At 47.4% G+C, this 23884-nt stretch overlaps 1 protein-coding gene across 1 annotated transcript; it reads left to right on the top strand.

Annotated features, from left to right (window-relative positions):
* Positions 1-322: 322 nt before the first annotated feature.
* On the top strand, positions 323-17837 carry HTR5A (5-hydroxytryptamine (serotonin) receptor 5A, G protein-coupled). The gene is made up of 2 exons (XM_010829267.1): positions 323-1066; positions 16333-17837. The coding sequence occupies exons 1-2, from the start codon at positions 323-325 to the stop codon at positions 16663-16665; spliced, it is 1077 nt and encodes a 358-aa protein (XP_010827569.1). The 3' UTR covers positions 16666-17837.
* Positions 17838-23884: the final 6047 nt, after the last annotated feature.

The following is a 23884-nucleotide window of genomic DNA, read 5'->3' as shown; positions in this document are numbered from 1 at the left end:
CTCTAGGCAAACAAACTGCTGCGTCTCCGCCGAGGCGAAGCGCCTTGGGAGTGCGACCTTTAGGCGAGCCCTGGCTAAGAGACGCAGCCCCCAGCTTCCGAGGACTTCAGATCTGCCGCCGGCTTGCAGCCCAGCGCCCGCCCCTCCGCCACACGTCTCCCACGGATGCAGGAGATCGGCCCGTTTCATAGTCGCTCCCCAGAAACCCTGCCACTGGCCAGAGGGGACAAGCCTCGGGAGTGGCTTCCAGCACAGTGGCCACCGTGCGTTCTCCTGAGCGCCCCTTTCCTACACACCACGGAGCCGGCCTCCTGACCCAGAGATGGACCCGCCTGCGAACCTCAGCTACTTCACCCTCTCCACCCCGGCCCCTGGGGAGGCCAACCGCAGCAGCTTCGACGCAGCAGACCCGCGCCCCAGACTGCCCCTGCTCTCCGTCTTCGGGGTGCTTGTCCTGACCTTGCTGGGCTTCCTGGTGGCGGCCACATTCGCCTGGAACCTGCTGGTGCTGGCGACCATTCTCCGCGTGCGCACGTTCCACCGCGTTCCGCACAACCTGATGGCGTCCATGGCCATCTCGGACGTGCTGGTAGCCGCTCTGGTCATGCCGCTGAGCCTGGTGCACGAGCTGTCCGGGCGCCGCTGGCAGCTGGGCCGGCGGCTGTGCCAGCTGTGGATCGCGTGCGATGTGCTCTGCTGCACGGCCAGCATCTGGAACGTGACGGCCATCGCACTGGACCGCTACTGGTCCATCACCCGTCACCTGGAATACACACTCCGCGCCCGTAGGCGCGTCTCCAACGTCATGATCGCGCTCACCTGGGCGCTCTCCGCCGTCATCTCCTTGGCCCCACTGCTCTTCGGCTGGGGGGAGACCTACTCAGAGGGCAGCGAGGAGTGCCAGGTGAGCCGCGAGCCCTCCTACACCGTGTTCTCCACCGTGGGCGCCTTCTACCTGCCGCTGGGCGTGGTGCTCTTTGTGTACTGGAAGATCTACAAGGCCGCCAAACTCCGCGTGGGCCCCCGGAAGACCAACAGCGTCTCACCCATATCCGAAACCGTGCAGGTGGGTGTTAAAGGGACCCTTAAAAAACACTTTGCTTGCATTTGCACAGGCCTCTTCTCCGGCACACCTTCCCCCACGTTTGTGGGAAGTGGAAAATTTTTAGTATTTTTGGGCAAGGGAGGGGAGGGAGGGAAGGGGGTCAAGTGGGAGAGAGAAAGCATCACCCACTCTGCTCTGACTTGCTCTGCTCACAGAGCATGCCATCACTCATGCATTATTAATTTCCTCATATGTATGAGGGTCTGAACTATAGAATTCTACAGGGTTCCACTAGGCTTGAAAATTCTGTGGATCTGTAACCGCCTTTAGAATGTCTGAAGAAGCTGGTGTCCAGGGCTGCACCAGATAAATGAGAAACGTGCAGACTCCTGTGCTTAAGAGGGGGTGTTTAACGGGGTGGGAAGGGGGGCGGTGATCTGACTTGGCAGGAAGACTTGGCAGGAATATACCAGGCAAAGCACATTAGTGTTTCAACCCCATCTAATTTTTTCTTTGCAAATTATAGCAATTAATTTTGCAAAAGTGTGGTATCTCATGGATTACCATCATTCTCAGCATCCTCCTCTCCTGATGCAAGATCAGAGATGTTGCTCACATGCCTGTCTCAGAGCCTGCATCTGTGATCTGCTCCCATGGGCCATGGTGCTACTTTCTGGGGCTACCCCTCAGAGCCTCAGCCCCACCCCCAGTCAGACCACACATGCTGGGGACCACTGGCTTGCCTCCTGGCACAGGAGGAAAGCTGAGGGAGGAAATTAAAACCTAAGGCAGACAATTCCCCAGCTCCGTGCAAGGAGCATTTAAGGCCCAGCAACTGCTCCAGCACCCGGGAGGGCTCAGTCCCCATCTTCTCTCCACCCGCACTTTCCTGCTTTTTGTTAACTCTTAGTAATCTGACCCTGTGATGCAAGATTCAGGAACCACCAGAGTTCAACCCCTCCCACTCATTGCCAAGGGTGACCCTTTGAACCTAATTCACATGTGTAAGTTAGACCAGAAATCCACGCAGCACCCATCTCTGTTACCAGCTCTGGGACAACAAAATCAATTCAATGAGCACACTGAGTGAGTACTACGGGCTGGCTGCTGGAGGTAAGAGGATGATAAAGACATCATCTTTGCCTAGGAAGAGTCTGACACAGGCAGAGAGGCATGTGTTGTGAGCACTGCGATATGATTGTGGTTTTCAAGAGTCAGCAGCTAATTCCAAGCATAACCAGTCAATCAAGCTTACAGGAGCCAGAGGTGAAGGCAGGGGAGAAGGGGAAGGGCATCATTCTAGAAGAAAGAAGGAAAAGGGGGTGAGAGGCCCTCTGTCCTTTTATCTACAACAACAGTCTCACCCAAATGACCCTCCCCTACCCTAGGAAACATTCGGAATGTCTGGTTATCTGATACTGTTTCTGATTATCCACACGTGGGACAGGGTGCTGCTGCACCTGGCATGCAGAGCCTGGGATGCCAAGCGCGGTGGGACACACAGCACAGCCGGAACAACAGACAATTCGTGACAATTAATGTCACAGGGACAGATCAGGGAAACCCTGGCCCATGAGACTTCTAAACTGGACAAGAAGTGCCGACAAGTAGGCGTGCCTCCAAACTAGCCGGAGTGTCCGTGTGTGTGCGCCCCCGCAGTTCCGGGTCAGGAACAGTTCCGGGTCAGGAACAAGGGGGCTGGCAGACGGCCCACCACAGCCCTCCTTACACGGATCCTCTTCTGCCGGGATGCTCACCCAGGTAAACACAATTTGTGATCAACACCAAACGGCTTTAAAAGGGAACGGCAACTGTCCTTGTGTCCTGGAGGGTTTGGAGCAGAAGGAAAAGGGGCTATCACTACTCAGGTCTGGAGACAGCAGAAGCAAAGCACTGCTTCATGTTCTTTCTCTGCCAGGTAACTCAAAAATGGGTCTCATGGCTTTGCAAGGCCTCTAAGCCATCCAGGGCTCCACCTGAAATGTGGAGCTGGCCTTGTTCTCACGTTACCGTGGAGGGTGGATTAAAAGTCAGGCTTCCTGATTTCTTGGTGGTAGCAGGTGCCAAAGTTTCTAAATACAGTTCTACCGCCAACGAGCCCTGTTGCCTAGGGAAACACAACACTTCTTCCCTGCTTCTTTACCTTCTGAGTTTGCCTCAGATGCGCACTGAAAGCCTAACCGCTGTCAGGCACGGAGATGAAAGCTGGAAACATACGAGAGAGAGAGGCCTTGCCCTTGACAAAGTCTGATGAAACCGCGACTGAGGCTCTGACGTGAAGACACAGCTGGATTTCCAGCCTGTAAGGGCCTGGGGGGCTTTCTGGGTTCTCGGCGGGCTGACATCAGCTGTATGAGCAGCTCTGCTGGTCGGGCGTTGCTGGAGTGAATCCAGGCCTGGCTGCCTAACTTCCAAAAGTGAGGGGCTGACCCGGCAGGAGGGCTTGTAAAAGCAAGCCCACCGAGACAAAATGTCCTTGACTGACAGTACATCGAAGGCTGGTTCCGGGCCGCAGAACACATGGACTCGCCCCAAGTTTGAGGAGCACGTGGTTCTCACCCTCCAGCTCTTGGTCCTCACTCTGGAGAGACCGTTTCTCAGCTTCTCAGCTCTGTTGCTGGTTCTCCTTGAAGTTTCATCCGTGGAGAGCTGATGTTCAGACTGCACCTCAATCAACGTGCTCAGTCACTTGTCAGCACAGCGCTGGGCAGCAGCAGTCAAAGCTCTGGATGACGGACACTAGACCAGGTTAACCAACCAGCAGAAAAATGCTGGGCGGTCTCAGTTAGCAATGGGGATTTACTGCGCGTGGTAACATAAGGTTTAAAGGTTTAATTAAAAAAAACAAAACTTCTGAAGATGGGTTGACTAGTTTAATTGATGAGAGTAATGTCTCCAAGGCATGGAGGAAAAGCCTTGATCACTGAATCGAGGGGTGGGCTTCAACAGGCAATAGTTCTTGGACAGGTGTCATGTGGCTGGATTAGCCCACCTGGAGCGTGCCCCAGCACGTTCACGCCGGGACAGAGTGGCAAAATCATGACAAACCAGGGAGAGTCCATCTGAGCTCTCATGCTCAGTCCTGCTCTCATCAGTCTGTCTGTGGTGTCTCTTGTCCGCAAGAACTCTAGGACCACTGCTATTTCTCCAGTGATGTCCTGAATTACGCACAGTGCAGATACTCTCACAAACAGACCGGTTATAATCTGAGAATGTTGAAGGACAGCAGTATATTTTATCTGGAGGCACATTCTGCTTACTAAATGTGTAGTTGTGTTACCGAAATCAAAGGATTCTCATAAGGATCCTGAAATATCAGCTACAAGTTGGCACACAGGATTATTCAAGATTCTCACTGAATTCTTCCATTAACTTAGGTTTTTTCCCTCGAGCCTTTTCAAAAGCCACACCATAAACAAGAAAGCTGTACTGTTGTACATCCACAATTAAAGGCAATTCCCCCTAGAAGTTTGGAAGGACAGGAAGTTGTTGGTGATAATATCTCCCTTGGGATGACTTCACTGGGCAGATTTTAGACGGTTGTCGTTTTTTTAGCCAAAAGGGGATATTGCTGCTTTCAAGGTTACTTCTGCTGTTTATATTTACTGTGGGCCTTATCTAGGCACCCAGATCTTTTAAAACAGACGTGCTTCTTGATGTTTTATCTAGAGAGCCATATCTTGTATTGATTATCTTTCTTTTAAAATTTATTTTTAGCTGAGGATAATTGTTTTACAACGTTGGGTTGGTTTCTACCATGCATCAACGTGAATCAGCCATAGGTTTACACACGTCCGCTCCCTCCTGAACCTCTCTCCTACCTCCCACTCCCTCCGACCCCTTATTACCTACGTTCTGGAAGTGTCTAGCCCCATACTGGGTATTTTCTAAATTGGCAATTTCACATTTAAATTTATTTTTTTCTTATTAAGTTCCCTAATTCAGGTTTGAGCCCATTTAGGACAAGACCATACGTCAGCTGTTGGGTTTATATCAGAATACTGCTTTTAAATTTTCTATATAGTTTACAATTTAGAATCCTCAATCTTCTCTAAAAAAATGGCTTCTGAAATTGTTTTAGTTTGCATTGTAAATTTGCATAGCCATGTTATATGGCTCTTCTCTCTTCTATCCTTCTAGTTATAAATATTTTTCCTCATCTAAGGGAAAGTTTAATTAATTTCACTAGGTGCTGCTGATCTGCAGTCTAGGACAGTAAGGATTTTGTTCAGTACTCTTTAAAAATTCTAAATTCTACAACAGTTTTTTGCCCTTCTCCCTAAAGTTTAGCAGCTTCCCTGGTGGCTCAGGTGGTAAAGAATCCACCAGCAATGTGCGAGACCTGGGTTCGATCCCTGGGTTGGAAAGATCCCTTGGAAAAGAGAATGGCTACCCACTCCAGTATTCTTGCTTGGAGAATCCCCATGGACAGAGGGGCCTTGCGGGCTACAGTCCATGGGATTACAAAGAGTCGGACATGATTGAGTGGCTTTCACTTTAGAAAAATTCTTCCTTATAGCCTGTATCTCAGCTCTCAATCAAGGTTTTAACTGACATTCTGTGTTTGACTTCTTGCCTGGCAATTTTACAATGTGATTTTGTTTTACTGAGGAAACCCCTGTGGAAAAGATAGTTCATTTAGGAAGTTCAGAAAAGCTGAGTAGAAATATGGGGGGTGTGGATGTGTAAGGTGGGAGGTTTTCAGTCAGTTCAGTCGCTCAGTCTTGTCCAACTCTTTGTGACCCCATGGACTGCAGCACATCAGGCTTTTCATTCCATCAGCAACTCCCAGAGCTTGCTCAAACTCATGCCCATCCAACCATCTCATCCTCTGTCGTCCCCTTCTCCTCCTGCCTTCAATCTTTCCCAGCATCAGGGTCATTTCCAATGAGTCAGTTTTTAGCATCAGGTGGCCAAAGTATTGGAGTTTCAGCTTCAGCATCAGTCCTTCAATGGAAATTCAGGGTTGATTTCCTTTAGGATTGACTGGTTTGATCTCCTGGCAGTCCAAGGGACTCTCAAGAGTCTTCTCTAACACCACACTTCAAAAGCATCAATTCTTTGGTCCTCAGCTTTCTTTATGGTCCAACTCTCACATGTCTATACATGACTACTGGAAAAACCATAGCTTTGACTAGATGGACCTTTGTCAGCAAAGCAATGTCTGCTTTTTAATATGCTGTCTGGGTTGGTCATAGATTTTATTCCAAGGAGCAAGCATCTTTTAATTTCATGTCTGCAGTCACCATCTGCAGTGATTTTGAAACCCAAGAAAATAAAGTCTGGCACTGTTTCCATTGTTTCCTCATCTATTTGCCATGAAGTGATGGGACCAGATGCCATGGTCTTCGTGTTTTGAATGCTGAGTTTTAAGACAGCTTTTTCACTCTCCTCTTTCACCTTCATCAAGAGGCTCTTTAGTTCCTCTTCATTTTCTGCCATGAGGGTGGCATCATCTGAGGTTGTGATATTTCTCCTGGCAATCTTGATTCCAGCCTGTGCTTCATCCAGCCTGACATTTCACAGGATGTACTCTGCAGAGAAGTTAAATAAGCAGGGTGACAATATACAGCCTTGACATACTCCTTTCTCGATTTGGAACCAGTCCATTGTTCCATGTCTGGTTCTAACTGTTGCTTCTTGACCTTCATACAGATTTCTCAGGAGGTAGGTAAGGTGGTCTGGTATTCCCATTTCTTTAAGAATTTTCCACGGTTTATTTTAATGATGGACAGGGAGGCCTGGTGTGCTGCAGTCCATAGGGTTGCAAAAAGTTGGACATGACTAAGCAACTGAACTGAAGAGCCGGACACGACTAAGCAACTGAACTGAACTGAATTTTGATCCACACAGTCAAAGGCTTTGGTGTAGTCAATAAAGTAGAAGTAGATGTTTTCCTGGAATTCTCTTGCTTTTTCTATGATCCAGTGGATGTTGGCAATTTGATCTCTGGTTCCTCTGCCTTTTCTAAATCCAGTTTGAACATCTGGAAGTTCTCGGTTCACATACTGTTGAAGCCTCACTTGGAGAATTTTGAGCATTACCTTGCTAGTGTGTGAGATGAGTGCAATTGTTCAGTAATTTGAACATTCTTTGGTATTGTCTTTCTTTGGGATTGGAATGAAAACTGACCTTTTCCAGTCCTGTGGCCACTGCTGAGTTTTCCAAATTTGCTGGCATACTGAGTGTGGCACTTTCACAGCATCATCTTTTAGGACTTGAAGTAGCTCAACTGGAATTCCATCACCTCCACTAGCTTTGTTCAGCGCTTCCTAAAGCCAACCTGACTTTGCACTCCAGGATGTCTGGCTCTAGGTGAGTGATCACACCATCGTGGTTATCTGGGTCATTAAGATCTCTTTTGTATAGTTCTTCTGTGTATTCTTGCCACCTCTTAATATCTTCTGCTTCTGTTAGGCCCATACCGTTTCTGACCTTTATTGTGCCCATCTTTGCATGAAATGTTCCCTTGGAATCTCTAATTTTCTTGAAGAGATGTCTATTCTTTCCCATTCTACTGTTTTCTTCTATTTCTTTGCACTGATCACTGAGGAAGGCTTTCTTTTCTTTACTTGCTTTTCTTTGGAACTCTGTATTCAGATGAGTATATCTTTCCTTTTCTCCTTTGCCTTTAGCTTCTCTTCTTTTATCAGCTACTTGTAAGGCCTCCTCAGACAACCATTTTGCCTTTTTGTATTTCTTCTACTTGGGGATGGTTTTGATCACCGCCCCCTGTACAAGGAGTCAGATATGACTGAGCGACTGAACTGACTGTTCATGGGGTTCTCAAGGCAAGAATACTGAAGTGGTTTGCTGTTCCCTTCTCCAGTGGGCCACATTTTGTCAGAACTCTCCACCATGACCCGTCTGTCTTGGGTGGCCCTACACAGCATGGCTCATAGTTGCACTGAGTTAGACAAGGCTGTGGTCCATGGGATCAGTTTTGTTAGTTCTCTGTGATTGTGGTTTTCAATCTGTCTGCCCTCTGCCTCCAGACAGAGTCCTGGTTCCTACTCAAAGAAATATGCATAACAATGTCTTTGAGCCCCCACCCAGGTGGAGGATGGTAACTTCAGACAGAACACAAGATTCCTGGAGCACAGCTCTGTTCCCTCAGCACCAACCAATCAAAAAGGGTCACAAACCCTGCAATCCTCACCCCAAATGTTGCCTTCTGTTTCCGGGGACCACAGATGACCATCCTGTTAGGTCTTCTGTTTGGCCCCTGTCTATTTCATCTCTGAGAGGGGCCAACAGTTCCAAACTAAATTGCTGTTATTATAAGGATGAATGCTGGTTTCAGGCAAAAAAAAAAAAAAAATACCTTGACTTAGATCTGGTAGAGAGAGACTTCTGTTCTGCTAGGCAGCAGGAAGAAGTTACAGAAGAAAGAGACCTCCGCCCCAATTCCCAAGAAGTATCTTGAGTATGAAGTCTCTCAGGGGGGAGTTGTTAGGGGAAGCACACTGATTGAAACCACCCACCCTGGCCAGGCACTATAGTAACCATTTGCATGAGTTGTTTTATGACAGGAGATCCTGATAAGGAGTACGGAACTAATAAGCCACCACCAACCAGAAGAGTTTGGGAAAGGTCGAAAGGAGACACCGCGTGTCTGTCCATTTCCCAGAATCCCTCTTGCTAGCATCCATCTTGGCTGAGCGATGCGAGCTCCACCAGGAAAGACTCTGAATTAGAATGATTGGCCAAAGACCACCCGGGAACTAATCCCATCACCATAAAACCCAAGACTGTGAGCCAGAGCAGTTCTCCTGGGTTCCCTTACCCTACTGCCTTCCACCCGGGTGCCCTTTCCCAATGGCACCCCACTCCAGTACTGTTGCCTGGAGAATCCCATGGACAGAGGAGCCTGGAAGGCTGCAGTCCATGGGGTCGCTGAGGGTCAGACACGACTGAGTGACTTCACTTTCACTTTTCACTTTCATGCATTGGAGAAGGAAATGGCAACCCACTCCAGTGTTCTTGCCTGGAGAATCCCAGGGACAGGGGAGCCTGGTGGGCTGCCGTGTATGGGGTCACACAGAGTCGGACATGACTGAAGTGACTTAGCAGCAGCAGCAGCCCTCTGATGGAGGATAAGAGGCTTGTGGAAGCTTCCTGATGGGAGGGACTGGCTGTGGGGGAATCTGGGTCTTGCTTTGATGGGTGGGGCCATGCTCATCGAATCTTTAATCCAATTTTCTGGTTTTGGGTGGGGCTATGTTCCCTCCCTGTAGTTTGACCTGAGGCCAAAATGTGGTAGGGGCAATGGCATCTCCCTCAAAAGGACTTATGCCAGGACTGTTGTCTCCAGTGCCCCTGACCCTGCCGCAGGCCACTGTCGACCCACACCTCCACCAGACTCCCAAACACTCACTGGCGAGTCTGGCTCAGTGTCTCGGGTTCCTGCCCTTTCTCCTGGGTCCTGGTGTGCACAAGGTTTTCTTTGTGCCCTCCAAGTGCCCGTTTCCTGCGGAAGTTCTGTAGCAAATCCCACTGGAATTCAAAGTCAAATTCCCTGGGTTCTCAGTCCCTTTGCCGGATCTCCAGGTTGGGAATTCTGTTGTGGGTCCTAGAACTTTTGCAACAGTGCAAGAATGTCTTTGGTATAATTGTTCTCCAGTCTGTGGGTCATCCGCTCAGTGGCTCTATGGTGGGGCTAGTGGTGACCTCCTCCAGGAGGGCTTACGCCACACGCCACACCTCCCAGGCCTGCTGCAGCCAGAGTCCCTGTCGCCGCACAGGTCACCGCTGACCCAGCCTCTGCAGGAGACACTCAGACACTCAAAGGCAGGTCTGGCTCAGTCTCTGTGGGGCCCCTGGGTCCTGGTGTGCACAAGGTTTTGTTTGAGCCCTCCAAGCATCTCAGATGGGTAGGGGTTTGATTGTAAACACAATTTTGCCCCTCCTACCTATCTTGTTGGGGCTTCTCCTTTGCCGTTGGATGTGGGGTATCTTTTTTTGGTGGGATCCAACAGTCTCCTGTAGAGGGGAGGTTTTGGAAAGTTATAAAATCTTTAGGACCAACTCAGAGTTAGACTTTAAGGCTTTAGCAGAACAACTAAAAAAGCTGATTCTCAACTGTTTAGTGTTTGTCTTCTAACTTAAATATGTTAATTTATTGATTTTGACTTTCAGAGATTATTACGTGAAAAACTTTTTTTCACATTTATCAAGAAAAGAGTGAGAGTTAGGATTATAGCACAGTTTAAAATAGAAGTTCACCAAGAAGAAGGCTGAGACTCTGACTAAAACAAAGCACGACAAATAAGAAAAAGGCCACCAGGGTTGGCCAACAGTCTGTGCTTGTGAATGGTTTCTCAGATCCTTGACCAGAGGCCAAGAAGGGGCCATATGATGACCAACCCAATCATCAATGAGCTGGAATGCCAACCACACCAGGTGATATTTATTCCATACACTGACAAGACAGGGAATGCCCCCACTTAAGTTTTGTGAAAAACTTGAAGCAAAGTCTGATCAACTGCTTTCTGACAAATTGGTTATTAAGTCTAATGGTCTGCAAATCATTAGTCCTCAGGTCTGGCTTGGAAAAGATTAGAAGCTTATAAAGCCAGCACCTTATAGAACAATCCTTTTTATATTCAACAGAAAAATAAAAGGTATTCCAGGACAAAAAATAAAGCAAAAAAAATCTATGAAAATAAGAGTTTGCATATTTAGACAAACGACAGCCAAAACAAAGAAAACAGCAATATAATAAGTAGGTTATGGCATGACATTTTTGCTCAATGGTATACCTCCAGCAAGAGACCTAACAGCTTTATAAGATGTAAGTCGACTTCCAAACGGTGCACCTTTCTAACAAAGGTCCAGTTATTTGATACGAAGGCCTAAGCTGAATGAACTTATTCAAATACACATGTGTGCGTGCATGCTTTGTCACTTGGTCATGTCTGACTCTTTGTGACCCCATGGACTGCAGCCTGCCAGGTTCCTCTGCCCATGGGATTTTTAGAAAGAACACTAGAGTGGCTTGCCATTCCCCTCTCCAGGGAATCTTCCTGACCCAAGAGTTGAACCCGCATCACCTGTGTCTCCTGCATCGCAGGCAGATTCTTTACACTCTCAGCCATCGGGGAAGCCCATTCAAAGACACACTTGGTTGCAAAGCCTTGGATAACAAAACAGAGTGAGAAGAGCCCGGTGGAGCAGGCTGGCACTCAGCTCGTTGAGACTGGTGTGCATCTGCAGATCCAAAGGCGGTTGGGGTCCAGGGCTCTGTGGATGCACCTGTAGTCCAAGTATCCTGTCGAGGGTCCTCAAAATGATATCCATGGAACCTCTAGAACTGCCCGAAGATGATACAACCACCACATAGCACCTGAAATAAAAACACGGCTTGCTACAGATTGAGAAAAGCTACGCTTGTCTGGCACCATCTCCCGGAGCAGAGCAGAACACCCATCATCGATGGAGACAGTGTTGAGCTCGGGGGTGGGAGGGCGTTGAGAGGGATGCTGAGCAGACTTCCCCCACACAGGGGGTGACTCAGTGAGGCCACCGTTGGTTCACTGCTGCCCAGGGACGCACACACCCAGCTGGCTGTCAGATGTGAGGGCCGACACTGAGCAGCTGGTCTGCCGATGCCTGTTCACAGAGCTGGACCGTCCTGGGTTCACTGGAGGGGTTTAAACAAGCAGCAAGGCTCTGTGTTACCACAACTACAGGACAGACGGTCTTTTCCTAAGCTTGTGGAAATGTTCTTATTCTGACCCTTGTAAAGCCCTCCCTAGGTGGGTAGGATCATTCCCAGATTAAACATCCCAACTCACTGGTACATCCTGCATGTGACAATGGTCTGGTCTTACCTGCAATCACCCAAAGCCACACTTACCAGGTGAGAGCCTTCATCCCTTAATCGCAATACCCACTATTGATGATAATCTATTGATTATCTGTGATAAAGGGAGGTGAAGCAGAATAGTTTGAGGAAATAAAAGAACATGCTAGATTTATGATTAACTAGTGAATTGTTATTTAACTAGGCTTCCCAGGTGGCGCAGTGGTAAAGAATCTGCCTGCAATGCAGGAGACAAGGGTTTGATCCCTGGGTCAGAAAGATCTCCTGGAGAAGGAAAGGACAACCTACTTTATTATTTGAGCCTGGGAAACCCCATGGACAGAGGAGCCTGGTGGGCTACAGTCCATGGGGTTGCAATAGAGTTGGACACAACTTAGTGACTAAACAACAACTTCAGTTCAGTCGCTCAGTCGTGTCCGACTCTTTGTGACCCCGTGGTCTGCAGCACGCCAGGCCTCCCTGTCCATCACCAACTCCCAGAGCCTGCTCAAACTCATGTCCATCGAGTCGGTGATGCCATCCAACCATCTCATCCTCTGTTGTCCCCTTCTCCTCCTGTATTCAATCTTTCCCAGCATCAGCATCTTTTCCAATGAGTTGGTTGGAGTTTCAGCTTCAGCATCAATCCTTCCATTGAATATTCAGAACTGATTTCCTTTAGGATTGACTGGTTTAGATAACAACAAGTTATCTTAACATATAACCATCTTCATTTTTTTTAAGTTTCAGTTTTTAAAAAACTTTTAGTTTTGTACTGGGGTGTAGTCAGTTAGCACTGTTGCGATAGTTCAGGTGAACAATAAGGGACTCAGTCATACACGTATACACGTATCCATTCTCCCCCAAAATCTCCCCCGCAACACACACATCCAGGCTGCCACGTAACGTTGAGCAGAGCTCCATGTGCTATATAGTAGGTCACTGTTGAACACATAACCGTTTTGGAAGAATATGCTAAGTCACTTCAGTCATGTCCACTCTGTGCGACCCCATAGACGGCAGCCCAACAGGCTCCCCCATCCCTGGGATTCTCCAGGCAAGAACACTGGAGTGGGTTGCCGTTTCCTTCTCCAATGCGTGAAAGTGAAAAGTGAAAGTGAAAGTGAAGTCGTGTCCGACCCTCAGCGACCCCTTGGACTGCAGCCCTCCAGGCTCCTCCATCCATGGGATTTTCCAGGCAAGAGTGAGAAGTCTAAATCATAGGCACATGTCCCCCAAATAATTCATTTGTTTGGAGATACAAGGCCAACTGTTCACTTAGAAAATTTTTTCCACGGGAGTCTTAACTTGTGAGGCTTGTGCTTTAGAAATGATACAACACTACAAAGATAAATGGGAAAAGTGAAGCTTGGCTCGAATGCATTCACTTATTTTTACCCCATTACCTCTCTTTCTGTGAATCTACTAACAACCATGCTGAGTAACTGACAGAGTAATCAATAGAGTCTATACACCAGACGTGATTAAGTACTTTATTGCGATCGTTGACAAGCAGAGCTAAGGAGTCCTTTAGTCAGAAAGCCACAGGGTAAGCAACCAAGTCAACCATCTGCTAACACCAGGAGCTGAAACTCCCCAACAGCAAAGCCCCTCCTCCAGCGGAGCCATTATAGACCAATGGCACGCTCACCAGGTGAGCTGGTGTTGAATGACTCCCAAAATGATCTACATCTCTCATCAAAGCCATAGAGAGCGTGCTTTTCTGAGAAACAAGTTCTCTAACCTATAAAAATTCCCGACTCAAAACAAACCATAAAAACAATGTATTTAGGAAAAAAAGTTTAACTTGAATTCAAACTAGAATTCTAAGAAGTGGGAGAAGACCGCATGGAATAGGAAAAGAATTGTTAAAAATGAATTTAGGTTCTCTGCTGTAAAGGGGCCCCACGAATGTGCTTCCCACCTGCTATGCTAAGAACTCAGAGAAAGTGATCATGGATCTGTGGGTCCCACTGACAAGAGAAACCCTGCTGAAGACAAGCTTAGGAATAAAAAACTGGGAAACCTTTAAGAGACACTTGCACATCAATTCTCAGTGGGGAATTCTCACAAATTCAGTGAACACATGCTGTGCATGGGAACAGTTCAAATTCAAAAGAACCTAGGTACAGTATGCTGGAAGAATCTAGGATTTTATAGTTGTTGTTCAGCTGCTCAGTAGTGTCTCTTTGCGACCGCATGGACTGTAGCACGCCAGGCTTCCCCATCCTTCACCATCTCCCAGAGCTTGCTCAACTCATGTCCACTGAGTTGATGATGCCATCCAACCATCTCATCCTCTGTTGCCCCCTTCTCCTCCTGCCCTCAATCTTTCCCAGCACCAGGATCTTTGCTAACGAGTCGGCTCTTTGCATCAGGTAGCCAAAACATTCAGGATTTCATAGTACAACTGCCACACACCTGCGCAAGCAGGCCCGTGTATGGCATTTAGTGTTTCTCCACGAGGACGATGACCTGAAGGGATGGGCTGCCGTGAAACTGTCTTATGGCACTTGGGTCCCCTTCCCTGATGCTCACCTTTATAGACATACCCACACCCTACACCTGATGTATGGCACACACCTGGACAACACAGCCCTGTGACCCCTCGTCTCTCAGACGGACGAAGTACTGTGTTGTACGAACGAAGTACTGTGTTGTATTCTGACGTGGATTCCCTTTGGATTCAGGTCAGGACTGGGTCTGAATGTCCCAGCAGCGTCTCAGTCAATAGGACAGAAGGTGGCCCCTCAGAATGGAAGCTGTGTAACTCTTCCCATTATGCAGTAGAAAACTCCCACAGATAAAAAGCAGAGCACTGGGAGTGTATCTCATCCCTCACCAAAGGCTGGCCTCACAGAGGCAGTCTCACTGTAGGGCTCACAGCGTCTCACAACTGGAATCTGAGTATCTGAAGGGCTAAGATGGTCTTCTGGAGTTGACCTGGAGCGGCAGTTACCACCAAGGGGGCAGGCAGGCAGTGAGTGGGGATGGGGTGGGGGTGGAGAGGTTCCCGAGAGGGGGTCGTGGTTCAGAAGCTACCGTATCTAGCTATGTGTTGCTGTATTCATTTCTGCCGTTACCCCAGAGCTTGGAGTCTGGTTTACACGCTCCACCTTTACACCAAGTGTGCTACAGAGAGTTAAGGGTTGGTCACGATGGCCTCAAAACCCTGAGCGGCCAGCGTCGCCCATGAAGAAGTCTGAAAGGAAACAGAACTTCTCAAGGACTCAAGAGTCAGGACTGGAATTACTGTTTCATTGCCACCTTGGGGAAATGGGGGGAAATGCCTTCCTTGATGACATTCTGAGGTTGAGTTTTACTAAGGGAATTAGTGACTTTTCCTATTTTCTTTATGCTGAAAAATGAAACTGAATACTGTGCTTGCATTTCTATCAATTAGCTCCCTGAAATGCATTCCGTGATAGACACTAATAAAAGAAGAAAGATAACTGTGGTTCCACCCAGAGGTGAGGCTCTGGAAAGACACAGGTGAAAGTATCAATGTCACTTATTTTATATATGCTTTTAAGAGCTGAAGAATAATGAACTACTTGTTTCCGTATTTATGAATCTTATGTTTAACTGTATAATGCTGGGTCTTCACTGTCTTTCAAATAGACGACAGGAAGGTTATCATATAAATTTAGTAATTCACACATGAACTAACATTCCCTTAACTACAGTGTTCCTATTTTCAGCTCCATTATTCTATACGATAAGTTATAAATAGTTCCTCTTGACTACAATTTGTAGATGCAGCCATGAACTGGTTACATGGGTTAGAGGGACAGACCCTGTGACCTAGCCCACTGCCTAGAAGGTTGTGCGCTCCTGGAGCGTGACTGGGTACCTCTCCAGGTCAAGTGTCCTGGGATCACAGAAGGCTGGAGTTGCAGAGGACAGAGTTTGATGTCAGGGTAGTCTCTCCACTAGTGAATGATGGATCGGCCCAGAAACTGCCCCACATTGTGACGGGGTCAACTAACTTGCTCATTTAGCACATCAGCCCATCGTCATTTCCTCCTGTTTCAGGGGCCTTGTCATCAGACACATCTTATTCCAGTTCTCCAAAGATCTGGAGAAAAAAAAAAATTAAAAAGCTGGAATGGAGGAAAGAGCCTCCTTTCCTAGGAATTCCACTTCCTTAGAGAAGGATCGTGAAGCTGGAGAAACTGCCTTCCAGGGGACTTGGGCAAGCCAAGGTGGAGGGAATCTGAGTTTAGCATCTCTTGTTTTCCATAAAAGTCGGGGCAGGGGACAAACCAGAAGATCACAAAGAGGTAAGATGTCAAAATGTGAGCAAACACCCAGCTCTGTCGGCCCCGGGGTGGGGGGACCCTAGAGGGTCCCTGCGACGGACAAGTAAAAGCTTTCTCTTGAAGTGCAAGTGCGGGAAACGGCCAACCCGTGGTTCGGGTCAGCCCGCCCCAGGCGTGAGGAGGGGGCGGCTCCTCCTGACGCTTCTGTTTGCCTCCTCCAGGGGAAGGGCGCGGCTCAGCGGCCTGAGATGGTCCTCGCGGCGCGCCGCGCCAAGGTCACCTTCCAGGCCGACGGGGACGCGTGGCGCGAGCAGAAGGAGCAGCGCGCCGCCCTCATGGTGGGCATCCTCATCGGGGTGTTCGTGCTCTGCTGGATCCCGTTCTTCACCGCCGAGCTCCTCAGGCCCCTGTGCGCCTGCGACGTCCCCGCCACCTGGAAGAGCGTCTTCCTGTGGCTCGGCTACTCCAACTCCTTTTTCAACCCCCTCATCTACACGGCCTTCAACAAGAACTACAACAGCGCCTTCAAGAACTTCTTCTCTAGGCACCGCTGAGCGCGAGGCTGGCACGGCAGGGGGTACTCGCCCATCTCCCCATCCCCACCGGGCAACCACCTGCCAGAGACAGGCCTTCGAGGTCCCCAGGGTGGCCCCCAGAGCCAACTGGCTCACTGCCCCGCTCCCGGCAGGAAGGCGAGTCTCCACGGGCAGTTCCCGGGACCTCATTTTATCCCATTTATCTGCTTGTCTTCACTCCGCACTGAACAGCCACGGACTTGGCCCACCAAGTGCCCTTTCCTCTCCAAAGTCCACCGCAGCATGGTTTAGCGTCATCCCAGAAAAGTCAAACCAGCCAGAGGGGAGGGAGGAAACAGATCAGTCCAGGCAGGATGAGGACAGGAAGTGATGAACAAGGAGTCACAACGGGGACATCTAGGGGGAAGGAAACCACAACTGCGAGTTTCCCGGAACAGTCCCCACTTCCAGGGCTCCATTCCGTGGTTCCAGAAAGTTCACCCTAGTACTTACCACGTCCCAATATTTGCCCACGAAACATTCTCTCTGAACATATCAAAGTACGCAGGCACATCTGCAAGACCAGTCAATACGGCCCCACACACATGCACACCGAACCTATGGAAGAGGCAAGTGTTCCCACTGGCCACTTTATTCTAAAATGCAACCCAAGAGCTTGGAACTGGAACTGAAAGTCAAATCAAATACCACCTTCCGTTTTGAAGCAACTGTCCACAACACGGAGATATCTACTAGCTCTGTAGAATCTGTCAAATTTGCTTATTATTATGGGTTCCATTTGTATACAGTTTATTCAAATGTTGCCAAACAAAGATTTGTAGCCTCGGATCATGAGATTAGAATAACAAAACTGTCACAACGTTGTTGACTTCTTAAACATAGTTTCATCACTAAGGGCTATGAAGGCTTCTTCACCAAAAGGGGCACTTTAGGGTGATGGGTGATTGATCTGTTAGCTGCTGCTGCGCACTGGCATGTACATACCCACTGTGAGACCGGTACTGGCAACGATGAGAGCAGAAAAGTGGGAACACTTTAGTGGACACGTCAATGTAACTGGTGAGGCAAGACAATTAGGTGATGATGCAGTGTTTATGTGATCAGACAAAACTTTAAAAAGGTCTTGGACAATAAAACTGCCTGTGGTTTGCTGTGTCCTGATTCTCTGAATGCATGCGTTTAAAAATTACATGTCTGAATTATTACAATACAGATATATTGTTATATGTATTATTTTGTACATACTAAATCATATTAATTAACATATTAAAAATAGGAAATCTATGTCCATTTGTTTTAACACTTGCTCCTTGGAAGGAAAGCTATGATCAAGCTAGGCAGCATGTTAAAAAGCAGACATTACTTTGCCAAGAAAGGTCCATCTAGTCAAGGCTATGGTTTTTCCAGTGGTCATGTATGGATGTGAGAGCTGGACTATAAAGAAAGCTGAGTGCTGAAGAATTGATGCTTTTGAACTGTGGTGTTGGAGAAGATTCTTGGGAGCCCCTTGGACTACAAGGAGATCCAACCAGTCAGTCCTAAAGAAATAAGTAATGAATATTCATTGGAAGGACTGATGCTGAAGCTGAAACTCCAATACTTTGGCCACCTGATGCAAAGAAGTGACTCACTAGAAAAAACACCGATGCTGGGAAAGATTGAAGGTGGGAAGAGAAGGGGACGACAGAGGATGAGATGGCTGGATGGCATCACCGACTCAATGGACATGAGTTTGAGTAAGCTCTGGGAGTTGGTGAAGGACAGGGAGGCCTGATGTGCTGCAGTCCATGGGGTCGCAAAGAGTCAGACACAACTGAGCGACTGAACTGATGTGCACTTGTGGTCTTGGTTTGAAGTTTGGTTTTGCGTTCACTGCAAGGATGGCTCTGACGCCTCAGTCAGCACCAAGTTCCATGGCAGCAGTAGATAGTAGGACTTGACACATGGACCAGACTGAATTTATTTAGAAATCAGGAGGGCAATTCCTGTAGGGGAGGCCTGGGAGTCGCATCTCCCACCGCGTGGGTAACGATATCCACATCACCACCCTATGCATGCCCCGCCCCCACCTATCAGGGCCACGCTGCAGGGACCCCACCTGGGACTGGGCCTGAAGTCCCTGGCAGGGGAAGAGAAGCAAAGGGTGTCAAGACTTCATTCTTGCAGGATCACTGGAGAACATCTGGAGCCCTGCCTCAGAAGATACATGAGCCTTGACGCTTAGGGAGGCTCAGGCTGGGAGTGGGAGCAGAGCGGTGCCCGTTTACATACATGGAAAGGAAAGGCCGTTTAAAAGAGACCCTCTGCAGTTGTGCCCTATGGTCAGAAAGGAGCAAGAAGTGATGATTATAATTAAGTTCTGTCTGACTACAGGGCTCCATCCCAGCTTTCCTTAAAACCAGGCTGGGTGAGACGTGGAGGGGAGGATTGGGGTGCAGGGGGCTCCCACCCCAGGGTAGGTGGCTTTTATTTCCCAGATGGCTCTGTGTGATGCTGCGGGGCAGAGATGCTCACGTGACCGGCTTTCAAGCTGATTTAGCAACAGGACCCTTTCATCAAGCGCATGCATTCTCTGGGAGACTCCTCACAGAAGAAACTGGATGCTGTGTGGTTCGGGCAGTTTCGTCCTTCTCCCTTCGCTGGATGACAAGGAGCTGCACAGCAGGCGGATTCAGTTACTGCCTCACTAACACTGCACTTGTTCCTTGGTCTGTGTGGTTAAAATCCCAATGGAGACCTCTCTGAGGTGATGGGGTTCTAAAAATCACATGTTTCCTCTCTCCAGATACACAATAAAGTAGGTTTCAGATATGAACATCTTGGGAAGAGAAGAACTAGCCTGAACTAGTATCTTCTCCCTGGTGAAAACCAATGACGTAAATAATACACATATTTCATTCACCACTTCCAAGCTATGCTTCTGTGCTCTAATTGAAGTGTTAAGTTAGCAAAAAAAAAAAAAAAAGAAAAATCACTATCTCCCTCCTTGGTCCCTGGAACATTCTGAGGCAGCTTATAATAAAGCCAGACAATAAAATAATTGTTCTAATAAAACCTGTAAGCTCTTCAGAAGACTTAGCAGAATGCCAACGGGGAGAAATTGGTTTTCTGGAAGTATACAAAGTGTTCATCTTCAATTGCTTCTCTCCATAAATTCCAAGAAGCCTGATAACTCACCCCTAGCCCACCAAACACAAAGAGAATAAAGTTAGAGGCATAAAGCAAACCCTATACACAGCCCAAACCCCTCTGACCTTGTTATTTTGTGGGTGCTGCCCTTTACATTGTTAATAACATGGAGATGTTGGCACCCAGACTGAGCCCACACTGGTGTGAATGCCTCTGAGACATTCATTTTGGTCTTAATGAACTCTAATTCTATATTCCTTGTGACGACGGATGCCAGTCTCCAGCCCTGGTGTAGATAAATGAGCTAACCTCCTCCTCCTCGGGAGTCACCAGAGCCAGACTCTTCTGTGTTCTGAGGGTCCTCCTGCAGCTCCGTGGGCAACGATCAATAGACTTTAAGTCATGTTTACGCCCAAAGCACTGGACCTTAGATAACTGTCTCCAAAAATGGAAGGCGCCCTTGCTCGCTGAGGCCCTAATGACAGAATTCAGTTTACAGATCCTGTTTGAACACACCGCTTACCAGTGGCCCTATTCACAGAGCTTGCAGAAATAATGGGACTCAGCCACATAGAATCTTTGCTTTATAAATGATGGGTTTGTTGTTTTCAGCTAGTCACATTTGCACATGGGTCTTTGGAATAAGGTAAAATGACTTTTCAAAAAGTGAAGGAAAAAAAACAATCTCTGATATTTCAACAACAAATTGAAAACCAGTCTCTATAGTGGTCACTGGAGCTGGTGCCAAGGAAAGACAAAATCAAACTTCACCCAACTAAACATTTCCCTTGATCTCATCTATTATCTAAAACTTCTAGTCTATGCAAATTTTGTTTTCAAACTTTTCTCCTAAGCTGCAAACCCATTACAGACTGAATGTCTCACACACACACATAAATTCAAACACTGAAGCCCTGACTCCAGTGTGATGGTACTGGGAGATGGGAGGTGATTAGGTTTAGATGAGGTCACGAGGGTGGGGCCCCATGATGGGATTAGTGCCCTCATCAGAAGACACACCAGAGAGCTTGCCCTCTCTCTCTCCATGCACACAAAGAAGAGACCATGTGAACACAGTGGGAAGGCGACCATCTGCAGGCCAGGAAGAGAGCTCTTACCAGACACACAATCGGCTGGAACCCTGACCTTGGACTTTGGCCTCCCCAGGAGTCCTTCAGGACTGTGAGAAAACACATTTCTGTTGTATGACCCACTCAGTCTATGGTATTTGCTATGGTAGCCTGAGCTAATTCAACCAGCGTCACTTGCTCAAAATGAAAATGCAGGAGGAACTGGATACTTTTTAAAGAAAATACTCACATGCCTTGTTCTCATACATTTCTAGGCAAGTAAGACTTCTCCCTGGTCATGACAGGTATCCAATCCACCAGGACTATAAATTAAAGCTGTTACAGAAGGACTGGGTAGATCCATCCAGCTTTGCACAGGCATTCTGAGAAGATGACATTGGCCTTGAAAACTCTGAGAGGAACAGATTTTCTAGGTATTAGAATTAGGTTTGTGTAGACGGTTTATGTTAGTCAGGGTTCTCCAGAGAAATGAAATCCACAGAAGGGTGTATACATGTGTAGTGACAGAGAGAGAGGAAGAGGGAGGAAGAGGAAGGGAGAGAAAGGGTGTTTAAGGAGTTGCTCAGGTGATTGTGGAGGCTGGCAAGTCTAAAATCTAGAATCTACAGCATCAGCTAGCAGGCTGGAGACCCAGGAAACAGTTGATTTGCAGCTGGGACCCAAGGGCCTTCTGACCTCAGGGCATCTCAGTCTTTCCCTCCTAAGGAAGGCCTTTAACTGACTGGATGAGGCCCACCTATATTATGGAGGGTAATCTATTTTATGCCAAGTCTACTGATTCAAATGTTAGTCTCATCTAAAAAATACCTGCACAATAGCCAGGACACAAAAACAAACTAAATGTCCATCGATGGATGAATGGATAAAGAAGGTGTGGTACATACATATAATGGAATATTACTTGGCCGTAAAAAGAATGCAATAATGCCATCTGGAGAGACACAGACAGACCTAGATTGTCATACTGAGGGAAGTCAGTCAGACAGAGAAAGACAAACATATGATAGGGCCTGTGTGTAGAACCTGAAAAAATGGTAGAAATGAACTTATTTACAGCACAGAAATCCAGTCACCGATGTAGAAAACAAACTTATGGCTACCAAGCAAGGGAGGTAAAAGGGATGAGTTGGGAGGCTGGAGCTGACATACACACACCACTGTATATAAACCAGATAAGAACCTACTTACAACACAGGGGACTCTATTCAACAGTCTGTAATAATCTATATGGAGAAGAATCGAAAAAAGAGTGGTATGTATATATGTATAATTGATTGTTTGCTATACAGCAGAAACTAATACAACATTGCAAATCAACTATACTCAAATAAAAATTAATTTAAAAAATTTATTTTAAAAATACCTTCAGAAACACCGAGAATAATATTTAGCCAAATATCAGGGAACAGATGCTGCATAAAACTCATGAGCCCAGAGGCTAACTCTCTTGTCTACAGCTGCTAAGGTATGAGACTTGGTGCCCACAGAGAAGAGATGCATTATTACGGATTCTCTTCCATAACAATGTTAGTGATGTATCAGTGCTGGAACAATAGTAAGCTCTCAAATGTTTTCTGAATGAAAGTCAAAGTGTAAACCCTGCCTTTCCCACTGGAGGAATTATGAAGAGTGGACTTGGATGTAATGCAGTGAGGTGAAGCACCACAGCCCTCACTTCTCAGTCCTTTCTGAGATGCTTTAGAAAGATTCGGCCAACATGTGGGGGACTGAGGAAGCAGTGTCCTTGGTATCTTTGCACTGGAGCATCAGGTATGAGCTCAGCCGTAGGTCCAACGTGGAGCCAGAGTGACAGAGACTTGGTGCCCACAGAGAAGAGATGCATGAATTCTCTTCCATAATGATACTAGTGAAGAGTAACAGAGTCATGGCTGGATGGGTGGGACAGCCTGTTGTGCTGTTTTGAGACAACATACAGGTGTCCAGAAAGATGATGAACTGATAGAGGCCACAGGTGGGGATCATAAACTAAGAGGTAAACGGCTGAGATGGCAGGCCCAAGGGTTAGCACCAGGTTTCAGCACGTAATCTCGAAAGGAAAGATGGGAACATCTCAAGTCAGAGGTCAATTGTCCAGGAAGAAAGCCTGACTAGCTATTTCAGAACCAACACAACTGTGGATCCAGACGCTACATCCTAGACTGTGAGCTCATCCCTCACCAGGAATGCCTTGTTTTGTGGAGTAGAGGGTGAGAGGAACACGTGCTGAGACCATGGGCATGTATCTCAAGAGGCTGAGTCACCCAAACAAGTACTCAATATACTGCGGAAGACACCTAAGTTTAAGTGGACTGCACACTGCAAAACATGCAAAGGACGAGATGGCTCCCCAATCCGTGAGGCAGCTTGCTCCTCCCTAATCCTCTAAGTCCACACCGCCCCAACAATGGTTCCAAACAGCGACTCCAAGCTCGCTGCCCATGGCCCTCAGCTTCTGCAGACCTTCTGAAAGACGGTGCAGCGAGGAATCTCAGAGCAACACTGGACTCAGACTGAACCGTCATCATTCTACATCAAGTGCTGGTAAACTTTCTCTATAAAGAGCCAGAAAGCACACATTTCAGGCTCTGCAGATCATACAGTCCCTGCCGTAACTATTAACTCTGCCACTGTGGCACCAGAGCAGTCATACACAACACAGAGGTCAGTAAGAGTAGCCGTGTTCTAACAACACTTTACTTATAGACATTGAACTCTGGATTTCATATAGTTTCATAAAGTATTATTTTCATATTTTTCCAACCATGCTAAAAAAAAAAAAAACCAGTTAACCAGTGTATCACACAAGAGTAGGTGACAAATTTGGCCCACAGATTAACTTTCTACACTATTAATCTTTTAAGTCTTTAAATGTCTTGCTTCCTGAAGAACAGTCATCTCAATTGTTCCGTTGTAACCTTTTAATAAAAGCTTGCATTTTGTCCTTAACTTTCAAGAAATGTTACACTACTCTTCCTTCCTATGTGTGCTGCTGTTGGGAGTCTGATGCCAAACTCATT

The sequence above is a fragment of the Bison bison genome, unplaced genomic scaffold, assembly GCF_000754665.1.
Source record: "Bison bison bison isolate TAMUID 2011002044 unplaced genomic scaffold, Bison_UMD1.0 scf7180017864503, whole genome shotgun sequence".
Classification (NCBI taxonomy): domain Eukaryota; kingdom Metazoa; phylum Chordata; class Mammalia; order Artiodactyla; family Bovidae; genus Bison; species Bison bison.
Note: the sequence above shows the minus strand (reverse complement) of the source record. Positions and strands in the feature narration are given on the sequence as shown.

Excerpts from the sequence above, each read along its gene's own strand:
- HTR5A (XM_010829267.1), top strand. The coding sequence starts at position 323 with ATGGACCCGCCTGCGAACCTCAGCTACTTCACCCTCTCCACCCCGGCC. Across the intron at positions 1,067-16,332 it reads CCATATCCGAAACCGTGCAG|GGGAAGGGCGCGGCTCAGCG; the intron begins GTGGGTGTTAAA and ends TGCCTCCTCCAG.